This window comes from Hylobates moloch, unplaced genomic scaffold (genome assembly GCF_009828535.3).
Source record: "Hylobates moloch isolate HMO894 unplaced genomic scaffold, HMol_V3 SCAFFOLD_3, whole genome shotgun sequence".
Lineage (NCBI taxonomy): Eukaryota > Metazoa > Chordata > Mammalia > Primates > Hylobatidae > Hylobates > Hylobates moloch.
In genome coordinates, this window is record NW_026652278.1 from 16,137,248 (window position 1) to 16,155,843 (window position 18,596).

Consider the following 18,596-nt stretch of genomic DNA (forward strand, 5'->3'; position numbering starts at 1 on the left):
TATTAGCCAGTGATTGTTACTGCTTGCTTCTGGTCATTATATAATTTGAATGGAAAGCCTGTCTTTGTGTAAGATTGAACTGTAAGAAATGTGAAATGAAAAGCGATCCTTTTGTTTAAATGTAGAGATTATAGTTCACCTTAAGCTAAAGCAAATGTCGTCTATATTCACCTAACTGGCTGGTACTCACGTTTCCAGTGGGAACTCCTTTGTGGCATTTCTTCAGAAATTTCCATGTTTTTCACATATCAAGAGGAGATATCAGTCAAGGCCTGGTGCTGTGGCCCACACCTATAATCCCAACACTTTGGGAGGCTGAGGAGGGAGGATTATATTTAATTATAGATCTAATTGGCTTTTATTTATGATTCATGAATTAAGACAGCTTCTGTTCTGCAAATAGAATGAAAACTCCCACTGGGCATTGGCAAAACAGTGGGTTTGGTAAGGTAGAAACAAGGAAATAGAACAATAGGAAAAAAAAAAAGACTGATTGGTTAACATAAGTTACTTTTTGGTAAAGAGAGTTTGAGGCAACATAGTGAGACCTTCTTTCTACAAAAACATAGAAAAAAAAATTAGCTGGGCATGGTGGCTCGTGCCTGTAGTCCCAGTTATTCCAGAGGCTGAGGTGAGAGGATTGCTTAAGCCTGGGAAGTCAAGGTGGCAGTGAGCCATGATCACAGTGCTGCACTCTAGCCTGGGCGACAGAGCAAGACCCTGTCTCCAAAAAAAATAACTAAAAAAAAAAGAGAGCGATCTTAAGAAATCAGGAAAATGCCGGCGGGGGGCGGGGGTGGAATATTGTAATTCTTCTGAGAATTAAAGCTTGACAGTCAACATAGAGTCACTGCTGGTTGAAGGAATCCATTGATGTCAGGTCAAAAGCAGGCACAAGAAACACTGACATAGGAAATTAGGTCCCAGAAACCAAATCTGGAACTTGTAGGAGAGAAACAATCACATTCTGAACAGTTAGTCTTGAGTATAACTTTGATGGGAGTCATTCTTGCAAACAAAATAAATAAGTTGGTGCACATATTATACTTTATATAAATCCTAAGAAATAATCTTTTTTTTTTTCCAAGAAATAAGTTTTGGAGCAAAACAAATCCTTAAATTGGCAGATTTGACAGATGCTTCTGTGTAGTGAAGCTAACCTTTGTAGGAGACACTAATGTTATTTTATTAGAGTGGTAATAATGTTTGTTGGTGTTTTCCAGTATTTGAATATCCACTAAAAGCTACAGTTCTTTATATATACTTCAACAGAAGAAATGTGAAGAGAAGATGTGAATGTTGCATGATTCTGTGACAGAATAGAAAGTAATCTAAAAATCAGAGTTAGTAAAAGCCATATCCATTTCAAAGGTAAAACCAAATTCAGAATAATTGGACAAAATATTTTCATCATGGAAAAAAGTAAACGTATGTGAAGCAACATGTACCCTAACACCTGTCAAAAGACAATTAGAACATTTAATTATAGATTGAATTGACTTTTATTCATGATTCATGAATCAGGACAGCCTCTGTTCTGCAAATAGTATGAAAATTCCCACTGGGCAATGGCAGAAAGAACAGTAGGTTTGGTAAGGTGGAAACAAGGAAACAGAACAATAGAAAAAAAACCTGATTGGTTAACATAAGTTACTTCTTGGTAAAGGTTAAAGCACAGGGGACTGACTTATGCTAACTCAGGTAGACTGGAATCACCTATTTTCAGGAAAAACTAGTCTGTTTGGCATCTATTTGCTTATATGGCATTTAGCATTACAGTGACTCCATTTTGGTTTGGTCTGTTTTGTTAGGGCCTAGTGCAGGAGCTTAGTCCAAAACAGTGGCCTCCCATAATTTTTGTTTGACAATCCCCCCCATTTGGTCACAGTCTCACCTAGGTGAGATCCTTTAGTACCCCTAGGTGAGAGTCTGACCAAAACTCAGGGTATTAGTGCTACTTTCAGTTTCTATCATTCTGCATTGCCAGTTTCAACATGCCATTCATAGATTACAGTGTCCTCATGGTCACTCATTTCTTTGAGTTTTTGTTGTTCCAGCCCAGAGAGACCATTTGACGTTTGACGAATGGCTGCATATAAACATTCAAAACATTTGAGAGAATACAGTGCATAGGGAGACTACTACTATCAGAAGGATAGTATGAAGAGTTTGGAGTACGTTCCCTAACCAAGGTCCCCATGAACCAAACCAGTCAAATCAGATAGATCAAAGAATGAGCTATATTAGAAGTCTACCCATTTTAACCAAGTCACCTTTTGTTAATTTTTTGTACCTGAGTCTCTGTAATACCAGATGTATTTATCCGTGTGTAATAAGAAGTGTCTGCAACTGCACAGATTCCTCCCTGTTCAGCTAGTAGGTAGAAATTCTATTATCCAGCTTCCTATGACTGTGCTAATTTAAAACAAGGAGAGAGAATGAGTGGTTCTAGAAGTCTAACTCTATGCAAGGGACCACTAGTTCAATTTGAACAAACAGTTGTATTAGAGATGTTGCTAAAGTTAACCACTAGGTATATTAAAGGATCTCTTAGGTCATGTAAAGATTTGGGTTTGACATGACAGATCCAGCACTTCATCAAGTTACCTACAGAAGCTGTTTGATTGTGGAATTTTGATTACAGCATTATCCTGTGCCAAGCAAAAGAAGAAAGCTTAAGCAAGGCATTAAGAGAGGTAAGAGTCTCATTATGATGAGGAGGCTTGTTCCAAAGTCTTGGGAAAAGCTGTCCACAGCACAAAGCTATCAACTTCTTGTCCTGGTTCACTGTTTTAATGTCTCTGGTTATGGCATAGGGTGATTTGCTGAACTCTGTGTGGCCCACACATTAGGCGTGAAACTTGTCTCTTGAAATTTATATTGACTTGTCTAGCTTCACCTTATAGGGATTAAAGAACAGAGCAGTTATTATTCTTAGTTGGAGACTTGTATGAAGCTAGATATTGAAGGTGTATTAGTCCGTTCTCATGTTGCTATAAAGAAATATCCAAGACTGAGTAATTTATAAAGAAAAGAGATTTAATTGATTCACAGTTCTGCATGGCTGAGGAGGCCTCAGGACACTTAGAATCATGGTGGAAGGGGAGGAAGAAGCAGGCACCTTCTTCACAAGGTGACAGGAGAGAGATTGAGTGCGAGCAGGGGAAATTCCAGACACTTATAAAACCATCACATCTTGTGAGTCTCACTATCACAAGAATAGCATGGGGGAAACCGTCCCCACGATCCAATTACCTTCACCTGGTCCCACCCTTGACATATAGGGATTATGGGGATTACAGTTCACGATGAGATTTGGGGGAGGAAACAGAGCCAAACCATATCAGGAGGAAACTAGAAAAATCCAGGATCCAGTTCAGTCTATAGGAAGATAATAAAAACTTACAAACAACAAACCAGGCTACAATCTAACAAATAAAGTGTGGCTTTTTTCATAGTTTTGGCTGGGTGTGGTGGCTCACGCCTGTAATCTCAGCACTTTGGGAGGCTGAGGTGGGCAGATTGCTTGAGGCCAGGAGTTTGAGACCAGCCTGGTCAATATGGCGGAACCCCATCTCTACTAAACATACAAAAATTAGCCAGGCATGGTGGCATGCGCCTGTAATCCCAGCTGCACTCCAGCTTGGGTGACAGAGCTAGACTCTGTCTCAAAAAAAAAAAAAAAAAAAAAGAAAGTTTGCTTTTCTGGAACTTTTGATAGGTAATCTCAAATAAGACTTTTAAAAGACTCAAGGCTGTGAAGCCAAACCCAGGACTCACCATTAAACGTCGCCTATAGTACTTAATAGATTATGGTGAATTCCTCTCTCTTTGAGGTCCCAAAAATATCCTGAGTTTCCTGGGCCTGTCAGGAAGTGACATTCTTCACCCCCCTATAAGACCACCAGCTGGGCTGTTGTATTCAAGATATCAGGCCAGTTTTTCCATGGTGGCAGTTGGGGAGAGGGGTGACAGAGGTGTTAATTGGTGCCATAAAGTCAACTTTAATTCCTTGAAGTTGTCTGGTCATATCTGAAAATACGAGATTCCAGTCAAAGCTTGGTACCAGTGTTTTCAAGTGTGTCCTTTTACAAGGAGAACAGATTCTTAAGAAACTTATATAAATGATTATATTGCCATAAAATTAAGAATACTCACTAATAGTTTCCAAAATCTGGAGGGTTCAGATGGGATGAAAAAGTAAAGGCTCCAAATTTTGCTCACAAAAGTGAACTTTACCACACTGCTATAAGCTATAGATTAAAAGAAAAAAAGGTTTCTTTAAATCTGGAAAACAAAGCACTGAAGAATCAGCAATATTTCAAATAAAAAGTCATAAAAAATTATTCTCATCAGTTTATTCAGTTCTGTGTAATTTATTCTTATTCTGCCAGATCTTGGTTAGCAGTTTCATGAAGCCATCAGTTTCCTCATTAGAGTTTTATAAATTCTTATCCAGGCCAATGGTATGATCTTAAAGTTATCAGAAACTTGTTTTCCAGAGTACTTGTAATGAATCTTGACGAATAAGCAATTTTGGACTGTAACTGACTGCACATACTTTTAAGGAAGAACCAAAACCATTGTCTGTGGATGACCAAGAGTTAGAAATGTCCATGGCTAAAAATCTGATGAGAGTTCATTCTAATCAGCAATTGACAAAGAAATTTGGTTATTGCTATGGCATTGTAACATTTAACATAATAACCAAAAATTATGACTGATAACTATTAGATTTCTAGGAATCTCATACAAATTTTGGAATACTCATATCAATAACATACCCATTAACATAATGCAAAGAAGGTTTAGTATCACTTATTATTTGACAGTGCTTCCCATATAATTTCATCACATAAGCCTAATTAGTTATTTCTCTTTCACAAGGTGAGAAACACAATCTTTGGGTTTTCAGGGGCCCAACCAGGAAATTCCAAAGTTAAATTAAGGTCAAAGAGACTTAATTTAGAATTTGATTTTGGTAAGTTTGTCAAAAATATCAAAATATTTTAAACCTTAACTAAATATGATTTTGTTATGTATTTAATCAAGAAAGATTTTAAAGACAAGTACGGATTATATGGTTGTCAACAAAAACTTAAGTCTTTTAATATTGAGAAGACTCAAGTAATTAAAGACCTAATAAAAGATAACATGAAGCACTAACAATTATCTTGATAAAACACAATATCTTTGTTTCCTAGGCCAATTACTTAAAAAGCAAAGAAAAATCTTTCACTGTTTCCTATTAAGAGCAGATCAGTCCTCTAAGAAAATTCTATAACTTTTCTTACCAAAAACACATTTTGCTTGTTTCTTGCAGATTCCACAGCTTTCAAAATTTTTCATTTGACAATTTCCACATAGTTTTTCTTCCCCCTGTAAACTATCAGTCTTTCAGTTACCTGCTCCATTCCCCTAAACAGTTGTTAACCTGGCAACCCTAAATATGCACTTCCAAGGGATGATTTTTAGGTAAAACAATGTAGAAATTTTTTGACTCAAAGCCATAGAGAAAGAATGCAAATTTTTATAAGAAAGTGCTTAGAGCATGTTGCCTATTATCAGAGATCGATTTGTCAGATGAACTACATTTTAAATCTGAATATCTCCAAATCTCATCTGGATGAACAATGTATATATCTGCCAAAACTGAATTTGTTGCATTTTCCTCTGGTTTTTTCTTGAGATTTCTCTCTAGAGAGTGGCACTGAACTCTAGCCCTACCCTGACAGGCTTATCAAAATAGACACTCTAGGAGAGCCTAGACGATTCAGGTGTGTCAGGTAGATGAGATGTAGAGCACAAATTATAGTAATTCACTATAGGATTTCACAAGGAAGTGCACAGATGAGCCTAGGAGAAAATTCAGAAGCTCGTTCTTAGGGACTTCCCTAGACATTTTTTTGGGCAACCCTTTTTATAGTGACTTGGTTGTTTGCACAGGTGGCAGTGGTTCTTTGGAAACTGCTGCAGTAGGGTTCCCTTATTGCAGAAGCACCCTAAGGACAGGCCCAAAGGTCATTCTAGATTGTTGGTTGCCATGGAGCTCCTGTAATTGGAAGGCCATAATTTGGAAGTCATTTGTTTCTTATTTTGCTCTAAGGTCCTCTTGAAATGTTCTGCTACGATTACTAGTTTAGCTCAGTCCTGTAGCCTCTTGTCTTTTTTTTTTTTGAGATGGAGTCTTGCTCACGCTGGACTGTCTTGGCTCACTGCAACCTCAGCCTCCCACGTTCAAGCAGTTCTCCTGGCTCAGCCTCCTGAGTGGCTGAGATTACAGATGTGCACCACCACATCTGGCTAATTTTTGTATTTCTAGTAGAGACGGGGTTTCACCATGTTGGCCAGGCTAGTCTCAAACTCTTAGGCTCAAGTGATCCACCCGCCTTGGCCTCCCGAAGTGCTGGGATTACAGGTGAGAGCTACTGCTCCCTGCCTGTCTTTTGTCTTTTTTATGAGCCTGCATCAAGTTGGGGGAAGCTGGAATGCCTTACCAAAAGGGCTTCCAAGTGAATTTTCAAGTCAGTAACAGCTTCATATTTCTCTAGCATGCAGGTCTGGATGATAGACCACATAGTGCAAATGGGAAAACAGTTTAGGAATGGCTTTCAGAAAGTCATTTGCAATTTTGGGGGCTTTGCCTTGCCCATAAGTAGATCCAGGTAGGTCTTGTTGGGTCGCTGATACCATTCTCAGGTATCAGTTGGTGTATTAGTTGGTAGAGGTCAGTAATACCAGGTCATAGGTTCCAATTAAGACCGTGAATTCTTCAGAAAAATTTTGAAGTTCTTCCCTGGATTTAGAAAATTCTCTATGCTTTTGTCCAGGAAGTATAAGTTACTGGGGGATCATTTTGGAATTTTCAGGGGGTTTTATTTTATAAAAAAGCTGTGTAACTGCTTTTTCATAGAAGAAAGGTAGTTCAAATGGTTAGTAGACTGAATATTCAGGCAAAGTAGATAGAGGGGAGCAGTAGTAGTCAAGCCAGTCTTATTTTTCTTGGTATATGAGGATTATCTTGCATTTTTAGCTTTTCATTAGGTTTTTGCAATGAATCTTTTATAAAAGCTATTTTTGAATCCTGTTGTTTCTTTGAGGCTTCTGAATACCAATTAAAAGGAGAATCCCATTCTCTCTACCAATTAATTGGGAGGCTTGGGATTCAAGTACATTTCTTAGATGAACGGTCTTGTTCTTCTGGAACAGTCTTCATATGGCCATTGTAATTCTAAATTATCTTTAATAAGATTTTGCCACTTCCGTAAGTATATGCAGCTTTCAGGCTTAATACTCATACATGTGAAAGTCAGGTGTAGCCAGAAGGCCGAGTACTCAGCAATTCAGAAATTAAGGATCCTATTTTTACATTGAGTCTTGGGTCTCCCAGAGCCAAGATAAAAACCTAAGAGGGAGATGCCATGAGTTTGAGTCCTATAATGTTTCCACAGTGTACTTCATTGCATGGATATTTTCTTGTGGCTGCTGGACAACTTTATGTTAACTGACCCATTCCCTGACCAGGCTTATCTTCTCATGGTAGTCTTATTTTTTAGTGATGGGTTGCTCTAATAGCTCTTACATGCCTCACCCATGTCCACCAGTCAGGTTATGGCTTTGGCTCTGACATTCCACTGATCAACCTAGCCAATGATTTTCCCATTTCTCTGTGAACCAGACACCTGAGGCCTCTCTTACCTGAGTGTACAAGAAAAATGAAGAATATAGAACCAGCATAACTGCAAATTCTGAAAACTAGAGTTTGTGCCCCCTGCAGTAATAACCACTTAGTTCAACCACTGTCAGTTACCTTTAAAACTGCAGCTCTTGCCAGTGACTTCTCAGCTACTGCAAATCCAAAAGTCAAGTGCCTTCTCACAGCACAGATTAACCCCAAACCACAGAGATCAGGGAACTCAGGGCAAAAGAAAGCAAAGCTTGAGAGAAACTTGACAATTTTCAGGGCTTCCTGAGGAAGACAGAGGACCCAAAGAGGGGGTCAGTAGCACCTTTACCATGTTCCTCGAGGTCTCAGGGTCATGGGTCATCAGAAATCTTCATGTCCCTTCATATGGCCACCAGAACTGTCAAAAGAAAAAACTACAACAAATTTAGTTATAAGTCTGTTTGGGCCCCTTATTTGGTTTGTTCTTATTAGGATCTAGCACAGGAGCTCAGTTCAATGGCCTCCCATAATTTTTGTTTAGTGCACCCAACCTGAAGATGTTTTTGGAAATACTCATTACAATTGAACGAATCAGTAACAATCCAAAACAAAAACTTTTTCTGTGATATTTGTCACAAAACAAAGATCAAGACTTTGAATAGGACAAATAATGCTTTGTATGCTTTAAATTTTTATTGTTAATGTTATTAATATGTATGGTTATTTTTCACAATTAATGATTTTTTTGAATTTATTTGGTTTTAAGGTACCCTTTTAATGTTTTCTGTTATCATATATCTGTATCAAATAAAGAGCAGTTTTACATTTTATTGGTTTATAATCTTGTCACAATATATTGATTTATAACCATAATAAACCAATCATTTATTATTACATCTTTTAAAAAAATCTTTGAAACTTTAAATGTAACCTTACCACAGAAAAATGATTCATTATTTATTGTTACTCTTACTCATTTTTTCTTTCAATTGTTTTATTGAGATATAATTAATATACCATGCAATTCACCCATTTAAAGTATACAAGTAACTGTTTTTTGATATTTTTTTTTTCTTTCTTTTTTTTGAGACGGAGTCTCGCTCTGTCGCCCAGGCTGGAGTGCAGTGGCGCAATCTCGGCTCACTGCAAGCTCCGCCTCCCGGGTTCACGCCATTCTCCTGCCTCAGCCTCTCCAAGTACCTGGGACTACAGGCGCCCACCACCACGCCCGGCTAATTTTTTGTATTTTTAGTAGAGACGGGGTTTCACCGTGGTCTCGATCTCCTGACCTCATGATCCGCCCGCCTTGGCCTCCCAAAGTGCTGGGATTACAAGCGTGAGCCACCGCGCCCGGCCTGTTTTTTGATATATTTACAGGGCTGTATAACCACCGTCAGAGTTTAATTTTAGAATATTTTCATCCCCCTCAAAGAAACTCCATATCCATTATCAGTAATCCCCATTTTCCTCTAGTACTCCTCCTGCAACCCTAAATAACTTTCTATCTGTATAAATTTGCCTATTCAAGATATTTTATATGAATGGAATCATACAATATGTAGTCTTTTTTAGCTGGCTTATTTCACTTAGAATTTTTTCAAGGTTCATTCATAGTGTATGTAGCATGTATTAATACTTCATTTATTGCCGAATAATATTTCATTAAATGGATATGACACATGTTATTTATCCCACTCATCATTTGATGGATATTTGGCTTGTTTCCACTTTTTGGCCATTAAGTATGAATAATGCTGCTGTGAACATTTGCATGCATGTTGTATGAATGTATGCTTTCATTTCTCTTGTTTACACACCTAGGAGTGAAATTACTGAGCTATGTGTTAACTCTATGTTAACTTTTTAGGTAACTGTCAAATTGTTTTCCAAAGTGACTATACCATTTTACATTCCCATCAGCAATGTATGAGCATTCTAATTTCTCCATATCTTCACCAATACTTGTTATTGTCTCTTTTATTATAGCCAATCTAGTGGGTATAAAGTCGTTTTGATTTGCCCTTCTTCAATGGCTAATGATGTTGAGCATCTTTTCATGTGCTTGTTGACCATTTGTGCATCTTTGGAGATGGGCCTATTCAGATTCCTTGCCCGTTTTAAAATTGCATTATTTGTCTCTTTATTGTTGAGCTGTAAAGAATTCCTATGTTTTCTGGATACTAGGCCCTTATCAAATACTTGTTTTGCAAACATTTTCTCCCATTCTGTGGGTTGTCTTTTCATTTACTTTAAAACTTTCCTAACTTTGGTGAAATCCAGTTTATCTATTTTTCTTTTGGTACTTATGCTTTTGGTGTTGTATTTAAGAAACCATTGCCTAGTCCAAGGTCAAAAAGATTTGCTTTTATGTTTTCTTCTAAGGATTTTATAGTTTTAGCTTTTATATTCAGGTCTGTGACCCATTTTGAGTTAATTTTTGTTAAATTTTTTATTACTCTTTCTAAAAACATTTTTACAGTTCTGTGAAAAATATGGAATAACTTACAATTACAAGGGAGAATTTCTGACAATTTTGCTTTTTCATTCCTGAATTCTGAAGATTAATACCTGTCAGGAATTTGGGGACACTAACTGGTGCAGTTTTCTCTGCAAGATAGTAAAGGCCCTTAGGTAGTTTACTCTTTGAACAGGTGGTGGCAGCAGAGCTTTAATGAATGTAAATTCTCATTTTTTCCCTAAACTTAGTATTTTATGTTTAAGAATCCTGTATTTGGACTGCCTTCTTTTTGATAATAGGTTGTTAAGCACTAAGTTTAAAGTTCCTTTTAAGATTATTTAAGAATTGTTTAGAGCTTAGAATTTTAGGGGTTTGTTTTTGTTTTGGTTTGATTTTTTCACCACGAGTTTTTTCAGGCTTCTGTTTGTGAGTCTAGTTTGTGGAGTATGGACATGATTTGCTTGAGATCTTTAACCTGCGGACACAGTTTTTTTTTAATTTCTCTAATGTGTTTTATCCACCTTTTCGTTATTCACTACTACCTCATGATCTTCATAGAGAGGTAAAGTAATAGAGTAACAGTCAACATGTTCGTTAGTGTTAAAGCTGTTCTCAAGCTTACTCCTGAAACAAGTCGGCAGATTTACATTCTGATTTTGAGGATAGATAATATAGAAGTTGGACACATGAGTAACCTTTTTTCTTCAGCAATAAAAACTATATTATATAATCTCGTGATTGGACCTCATATGTCTTTTTTAGATCTAAATGTTAAACAGTAAAATTACATGATGCCAGTATTCCTTGACAGTTGTTTTCAAGACAATACTAGAAATAACATTTATTGAGCACTTAGTGTTTGCTAGGCACTATGCTAAATGCCTTGTGTGCATTGCCTTTTACTCACAACAGTTTTCAAAGGTAAGTACTGTTTTTCCCTAGAGTTTCTAGAGGAGGAGATGGGCTTAGCCTAGAGAAGTTAAATAATTTGCCTGAGGTCACATTAGTAGATGAAGAGTGTGTGTGTGTGTGTGTGTGTGTGTGTTTATAAGCAATTATATTGCACTTTTGTGTGTGTATGTGTTTTACAGAGTTGATGATATACTAGCATTATTCTGCATCTTTGTTTTTAAATTCAACAGTCTGTTTTGAAGATGTATAGGTCTTGCTGCTACATGTACATATTTGGTCAATTTCTTTACCTAATGAGTAGATAATACTTTGTATTTGTTTGACTTAGCTGCTGAAAAATAGCAATATCCTGGAATCTCACCAAATTTTAGCTTTACTTCATGTTTCCACTAGAGGGTGTATAAGATATTTGACTTAATTTTTTTTTCTGTTACTAAAGCTATAATAGTAATGGAGTAATGTGTTGTTTCTTGTTATAATAATCAGAAAGAAAAACTTTAATGAATATAACAGGTATGATACTCTCCCTTCTTTTGTTTTATTCTGCAGGTTACTCATTTTTGGATCCTATGACAGAGAGGCAAATGTTCATTGCACACTTGAGTTAAGCAGTAGTGTTTGGGAAGAAAAACAGAGGAGTTCTATTAAGACGGTAAAATGGATTTACAGTGATTTATATCTGTATAAAGTTCTATTTTATAAGCATGCGTTTATTACTATTTCTGTATTCCTATAGTTATTTTTGGTCATGTGCAAATAACTATGAACAGTTCTTATTTATTTGTCTCGTTACAATACTACTACAGTGATAAAGTAAATCACAAGAAACTATAGTTAGTATTCATATTACCTGCATAAGAAACTTAGTTCGACTAGCTTTCCTTTCAGAACTTTAAGATTGCTTCAGTTATGAAATTAGAAGGAACTAATTTTAACTAAACACTTTCAAATACATGTGAATTCAGAGTATTCATTATTCATTTATTGGACAGATATTTTATGAGCACTTACTTTGTGCTGGGCACTGTTTTAGATTCAAGAGAAACTGTTCAAGACAAAAAAAGCCCCTATTCTTGTGGTACTAACATGGGGTAGATTTGTGTTGTGGGGATTAGAAGAGGGAGGAGGTGATCTCCATTTTATAGGGTAAAGATAGAACACAGTAATAAATGGTAAACAAAAAAAGTGAACAAAGCTATTCCCAAAGATTCGCAGGTGCTATGAAGAAAATAGGCATATGACAGAGGAATTATAAGTTATAATAAAGGAGGCTCTTTAGATCTGGTGATAATAGGAATCTAAAGAAATGACACTGGAGCAGGCTTACCAGAGAAAATAGAGGACACCCAGTTAAATCTGAATTTCAGATAAACAGTGAATAATTATTTTAGTAGAAGTATGTACCCAGTACTACAGGGTAACAGTCAAAATCCTGCTAAGTCTTTAATGGACAACTATGTAGTGTTTTTATGGATATTCCTTTGACTTTTAAATTGTTTCTGATTTATTTATGTATTAACTGTTGTGAACATCCTTATATAAAAATTGGGCAGTATGAAATTATTTTGGAAGAAAGAGGGTAATTTTGATCAGAGTGGAGAAGGAGGGACAAGTAAAACTGGAAAGGGAGGATGGCTGGCCCACAGAGTTTGGGTTTATGAAAGCAATGGGGAGCTGTTGAACATTTTGAGCATGGTAATGACGTGGTCAAAATAGAGGTTTCATGGAAAGTTTCCCCTTTCTTTGGTGGCTGTTCTTGCCCCAACCTTCTTTAAGTTGTATCTCAAACAATTTGAAGCAATTCCTCAGAAGATTGAAATAACTAGCATTAGAATTTGTTTTGAAATACATAACTACATGAAGAAGCATTATTGTTTTTTCCAGCAAAATTTTTGCCTTTGCTTTGAATTGGTCATAACTTGCCATTGCTATTGGCATTTTCAGTATCCTTTATTATATTTGCAAAGATATGAGATTAGACAGTTCTAATATTTTATAGCAAAAATTGGTAAGACTTTAATCTTGTCATTATTGTAGATCTTAGCATATGTCATAAGTAGTTTTGAGGAAAGAATTCTAGGTTATTAATTATATCTGATGTTGAAAATGTCAGCAACAGTGTCTACAGGCATTAAATTATGAATGTCTGAATTAATATTCCTAGGGAGGAGAATTATTAGTTCCTTAAGACAAAACATCAGGGAGTAGGATTCAATAATTTGTAATACATTACAAATATGGGTAGAAAATAGAACATCATTAAAACAATTATGCTAAATTGTTTGATGAGTTTAGGATGCTATCTTTGTATAAATACAATCTCTAGGTTTAAACAGTATTTAATGTTGAAATTTGTTCAGTGAAGTTAGTCACTAATTATAATGAATATACAGAATAAAAGAAACTTAATTCCTGTCATACTTTTAATGTGCCTTGAGTTTTTAAAGGAGTGTAACACTGTAATCTAGGAACACAGCTTTCTTCTTCATCTTCCTTAGCAAAAACAGGGAGTTTTTGCCCTGATGGTTGCAAGATGTCTAATGCATCCTTAGGATTTTACCTTTCAAGAAAAAGGGTGTGGTCTAAAGCTGGCCAAAAGCACATGTCAGCCATGTCCTTTTTAAAACTTTCCTGGAAGTTCCTCCCAGGGATTTCTACTTATATCTCATTGGCCAGAAGTGAGTCCTATGGCCTCCTCAGCAGCAAGAAAGTACAGTATGAGAAGCCATTTTAATTTTTCTGCCTTTGTAGAAGTAGAAGGCAAGGGAGAAACAGGAGTTATGAGTGGCTTTTATGTAGCCAGTCCACAAGAAAACAAATCTATTTGATCACCTTTTCATTTTTTTTTTTTTTTTAGAGACAGGGTCTCGCTCTGTCACCCAGGCTAGAGTGCAGTGGCACAATCATGGCTTACTGCAGCCTCCAACTCCTGGGATCAAGTTATCCTCCTACCTCAGCTTCCACCTCCCAAGTAGCTGGGACTACAAGTGTGCACCACTACACTCATCTATTTATTTTTATTTTTTATTTTTTGGTAGAGACAGGGTCTTTCTATCTTAGCCAGGCTGGTCTTGAACTCCTGTCCTCAAGCAGTCCTCCCACCTTAGTGTCCCAAAGTGCTGGAATTAAAGGGACTAGCTGTCACATCTGGCCATGACTTTTTATTTTTAAGGGAATTTTTTATAAATTGGGACATAAGGGAGAAATTGCAAAGAATAATTTAGCAAATACCCTACATAAAGCCTATTTTAGAAATACCTTATTAGAAATCCAAGAAAAGTTTGGAGCAAACTCACTCAGACCAGTGCTCTGCTTAGCTCATTCGTACAATAAAAGAGTTCATAGGATAAATGAGGTACCTTGTGGTTGTGTTTGTTCTTTGAAAATAATAAAGATTCCTCATGAGAATCCTATAAGCCAAGATAGCTGAGGTATAAGTAAATTAGATATTAGGCTTAAACAAAAATTAGGGGATCATCTTACAAGAGATGACAGAGTAAATACTAAAAATTACTTTACCACACCAGAAAGAGACAATGCAATTTGTGATTTATTTCGGGTCCATTGCAGTATTCAGGTTTGGTGATCATACTTTGCTTAACTTTCACCAAGAAAGAAATTTAAGGAGTTTTCAGATTTTAAAAAGTTTCAGGCCATGATATTTTAGTAATAAACTATAAAAAACTATCTGTAAATATCTGTGGAATGTATAGTGCTTACAAATAAAATTCACAATAAATTAATCTGACATATATTAAAGCACATGTGAATCATTATGTGCCTGGTTAGCGCCACAGAACACATAAATGTCACATTAGCAAACATTGTTTGAAAGAGAGAGATCCTAAGTTTTACCCTCCCAGAATTGGAGTTTTCTTGCCACTGACCACCCAGTTGCTTTACCCCTAGTTTCAGACACAAAATAGATTATTGTTTTTGTTTTTGAGAGAGTTTAGCTCTGTCGCCCAGACTGGAGTGCAGTGGCGCAGTCTCAGCTCACTGCAACCTCCGCCTCCTGGATCAATTCTCCTGCCTCAGCCTCCTGAGTAGCTGGGACTACAGGTGTGCACCACTGCATCCAGCTAATTGTTGTATCTTTAGTAGAGACGGGGTTTCGCCATGTTGGCCAAGCTGGTCTCAAACTCCTGGTCTCAGGTGATCCACCCACCTCGGCGCCTCAAAGTGCTTGAATTATGGGCATGAGCCACCGCACCCGGCCTCATACACCAAATAGATTATTAATAAAAGTTTTGTTCTCTTTCCCTCTCTCTTCTTATTTTAGCTAGTCTGCCTGTGCCTTCTGTATCTTCTCTTCATCATTTATCCACACTGACTCACTTGATTCTTCAAATAGGTTGTTCTATTCCAACTCTATCCTTCCAATTTGGAATGTTTGAGGCCACTGGGGAAAAGAGAAGGCACCATGAAAATGGGCTCTGGAACCTCTGAATCTGGGAATTCTAGGGTGGAGGAAAAGGCAGTAGGGGCTAGTACAAACACCCACCTATTCTTTCATTCTGAATAAAAGGATGTAACGAGTTCTGATTTTTAGAAACAAGCCTTTGTGTACATTTTCTGATGCTAACCCTACTCTCCATCTTACTTCAGCCTACCACACTCTGCATTCAGGTACTTGGCAGCAATTGCCTTTCATAAGAGACCAAGTGTTTCCCTTTGCAATTAGAGACACGAGGTTGAAAATCCAAACAATATTGGTATATAAATGTGTCACTATCAGAAAGGAAAGATGAATATGAATTTTTTCCTGTTTTGAAATGGAGAGGAAATTATAAAAGAAGCTTTTGGGTCTCCTTATTTAGAGTAGATGAGCAGAAGAGAGAACAATCATTTGTTCAGTATAAATAAAAGAGTAGAAGTACTTCATACCTTTTGTAGCCCAGTATGCAGGTACCAGAGGGAACTGTGGTTAAAGGCATTAGGAGATGACATGCTACTTCAGATCTACCTAAAAAGCAAGAAGTGATGCATCCCTGAAAAGCATTCAGCTAACAGTTGGGGAGAATCCGTAAGTGATATATTGGAGTTCTTAATCAGAACAGTATATTCTTTCTGAGTGTTACATGGTATTAACTGGCAACCGTTATAAGAAGGGCTTTAGATAGGGTCAGCCTTATTTAAAATTGTGAAGCCTGAATAATTCACCTCCTAGATTTTGGACTTTTTCTTTCTGTTTGACTTGAGTGGTATTTTTTCTTCTTTTTAGAAAAGAAAGCTATTGTTTTCTCATCAAAGCCTAATCCGATTCTAAAAGGTAAATCATTGATACCAGGCTCCCATCAATTTTTAAACACGCCCATACAATTAAAGAGATATTTGAGGAGATGATACCTATTTTCTAAGAACTACTGCCAGGGTAAGAAACAAGATATGCAAACAAAATATCTAACATATGTAGCACTTTAGAATCTATGAAATACTTTTCCCATATACAAAGAGCCAAAGTCTTCTGACTATAAGATCTCTACTTGTTTGATTAAATCCCACTACCTCTAACAAAAACTGGACTGTGAATCGTATTCAAATAATTAGTAGTGATGATAATGGGATCATTTTAGAACAGAGTTAAGGAGAAATCTGAAAGCATGGGGAGATGGGATCTGAATACAAGGGCCTTCAAAATAGGATCAGCCATGTTCAGTTGCCTAAGATTAAGCCTGATTCAGAGACAGTCTGGCTTATTATAGAGCCCAGTGAGTCTTCGTTTACTTCCAGAGTAACGATTAGGGCAGTTGAATACAGGAAAGACTTAGTGTAAAGGAAAAGTAATAAGTTGGGAGAAAAAAACAGTATTTAGGGAAATCATTCCTATCTAATATGAAGATGCTAAATGAGCATATAGAAGAAATGAAAACAGTAAATGCATTTTCAACTTTCAGAAAGCTTTTGATGAAGATCCATACCAAAGTTTCCCAACATCTAATTCCTAGGAGAATATTTTGTCACAATTAGATCTGGCTTAGAGATGTGGGAAACAGGGTAAGGATGATCGGGTATAGTGTCCTGAATGATTGAGTCCGAGACTTTGATCATTTTTCATAAATGATTTAGTACAGCACTAATAGAAATATGATATGTGGCACTTATGTAATTTTAGATTTTCTAGTGGACACTGTAAAAAACAAGCAGGTGAAATTAATTTTAGTAATGTTTTATTTGACCCATATATCTCAAACCTGGTCATTTTGACATGTAATCAACATAAAAATCAATGAGATATTTTACATTCTTTTCTTATACAAAGTCTTTGAAATCTGGTATATATTTTACAATTACAGCATAGGTTGAATTTCAGCTACATTCCAAGTGCTCAGAAGCATGTGACTAGTGGGTACCATATTGGACAGCACAGATCTAGAAGAAGGAATGTACAGTATAATCTTCAGATTTACACATGGCACTCAGCTCAGAAGTGCCAGGTTAAGAGGTAGAATATGAAGGAAGAGCTCTCAGGACAAGTATGTAAGAAATAAATCCAAACTACACTTTAAAATATGAGATCTAGGATTCTTAAAGAAGTAGTCAATACGTCACTGTGCTTCCAAAACAAGAAATCTGACTTTTCGTGAAAGGTGTCACAAAATGAAATCTTTTTATACACTTATTTTCAAACTATGAAATTCTCTGGGAATAAATTATTTGTGCATTTATGGTTACTATAATACAAGGAATTTAAAACAGAACTGGATAGGGCAAGGACAAATAATTAAAATTAACATGGAAATGAGATAGCCATATAAAGATAAATGGATGGGAAAAAAATTAGTGTTCTTCAGCTGAAAAGACAAGGTGGGTGAATGACTAATGGAAGCATATAAATACAAAAAGTAAACAATAAGGATAATCAGCAACTTTACTGGAACTAAATCTGTGTAGCAGTGAAGATAAATCTCATGTTCCTGATGATAATCAGATGATTCACGCTAAAAGAATACTTAAAAGGTCTTTGATAATCCAGCATGCTAGACACTTGCTCGTAGACTTCACAGAAACACAAACATGCTGTTTTTTTTTTATGCTATGTATCCTGCACCTAATAGAGTTTCTGGCTTGTTGCAGTTGTTTAGTGAATGTCCTGGGAGGAAAGGGGAGAATCAATGAACTTTTGAGATACACATCTGATTTTATCAGTTGCCTGCCTCAGTGGTTTCTGATTGCATATTGTATGATGATAAATTCCAGCCCTCGCAGGCCTGGTCCCTATTTATTTCTCCAGCCCTCCTTTCTCCCTTGCCATTCTCCAGTTTAGTCATGCTGGTCATCTTTCACTCCTCCGTACTGGCCATACTCTCTGTCCTCTACACAGCCATGGTACGTGTGTGCCCCACCCCCAGCTCATTTCTCCCCATACAAACCTTGGTTAACCCATTCGTCAGATCTCTGCTTGTGTTAGACCTTAGCTTGTTTGCCCTCAGATACATTCTTGGGCCCTTCCCTGCTGTATGCCACGAGAGGGCTGACCTTTGCAGGCTGTATTTCAGCTAGGTTTGACCAATGTAAAGCACTGATGGGAAATAGGAGTGAACTGGGAAAGCCAGGGTT

The 18,596-nt window shown here is 36.7% G+C and overlaps 1 protein-coding gene across 2 annotated transcripts in view; it reads left to right on the forward strand.

Annotated features, from left to right (window-relative positions):
• Window positions 1-18,596, forward strand: part of PDZD8 (PDZ domain containing 8) — a 100,832-nt gene that overhangs the window by 46,913 nt on the left and 35,323 nt on the right. For both annotated transcript variants that reach the window (XM_032176730.2, XM_032176739.2), the window contains one exon: window positions 11,586-11,688. In XM_032176730.2, the coding sequence (XP_032032621.1) occupies window positions 11,586-11,688 (103 nt within the window). The remainder of the gene's footprint in view (window positions 1-11,585; window positions 11,689-18,596) is intronic.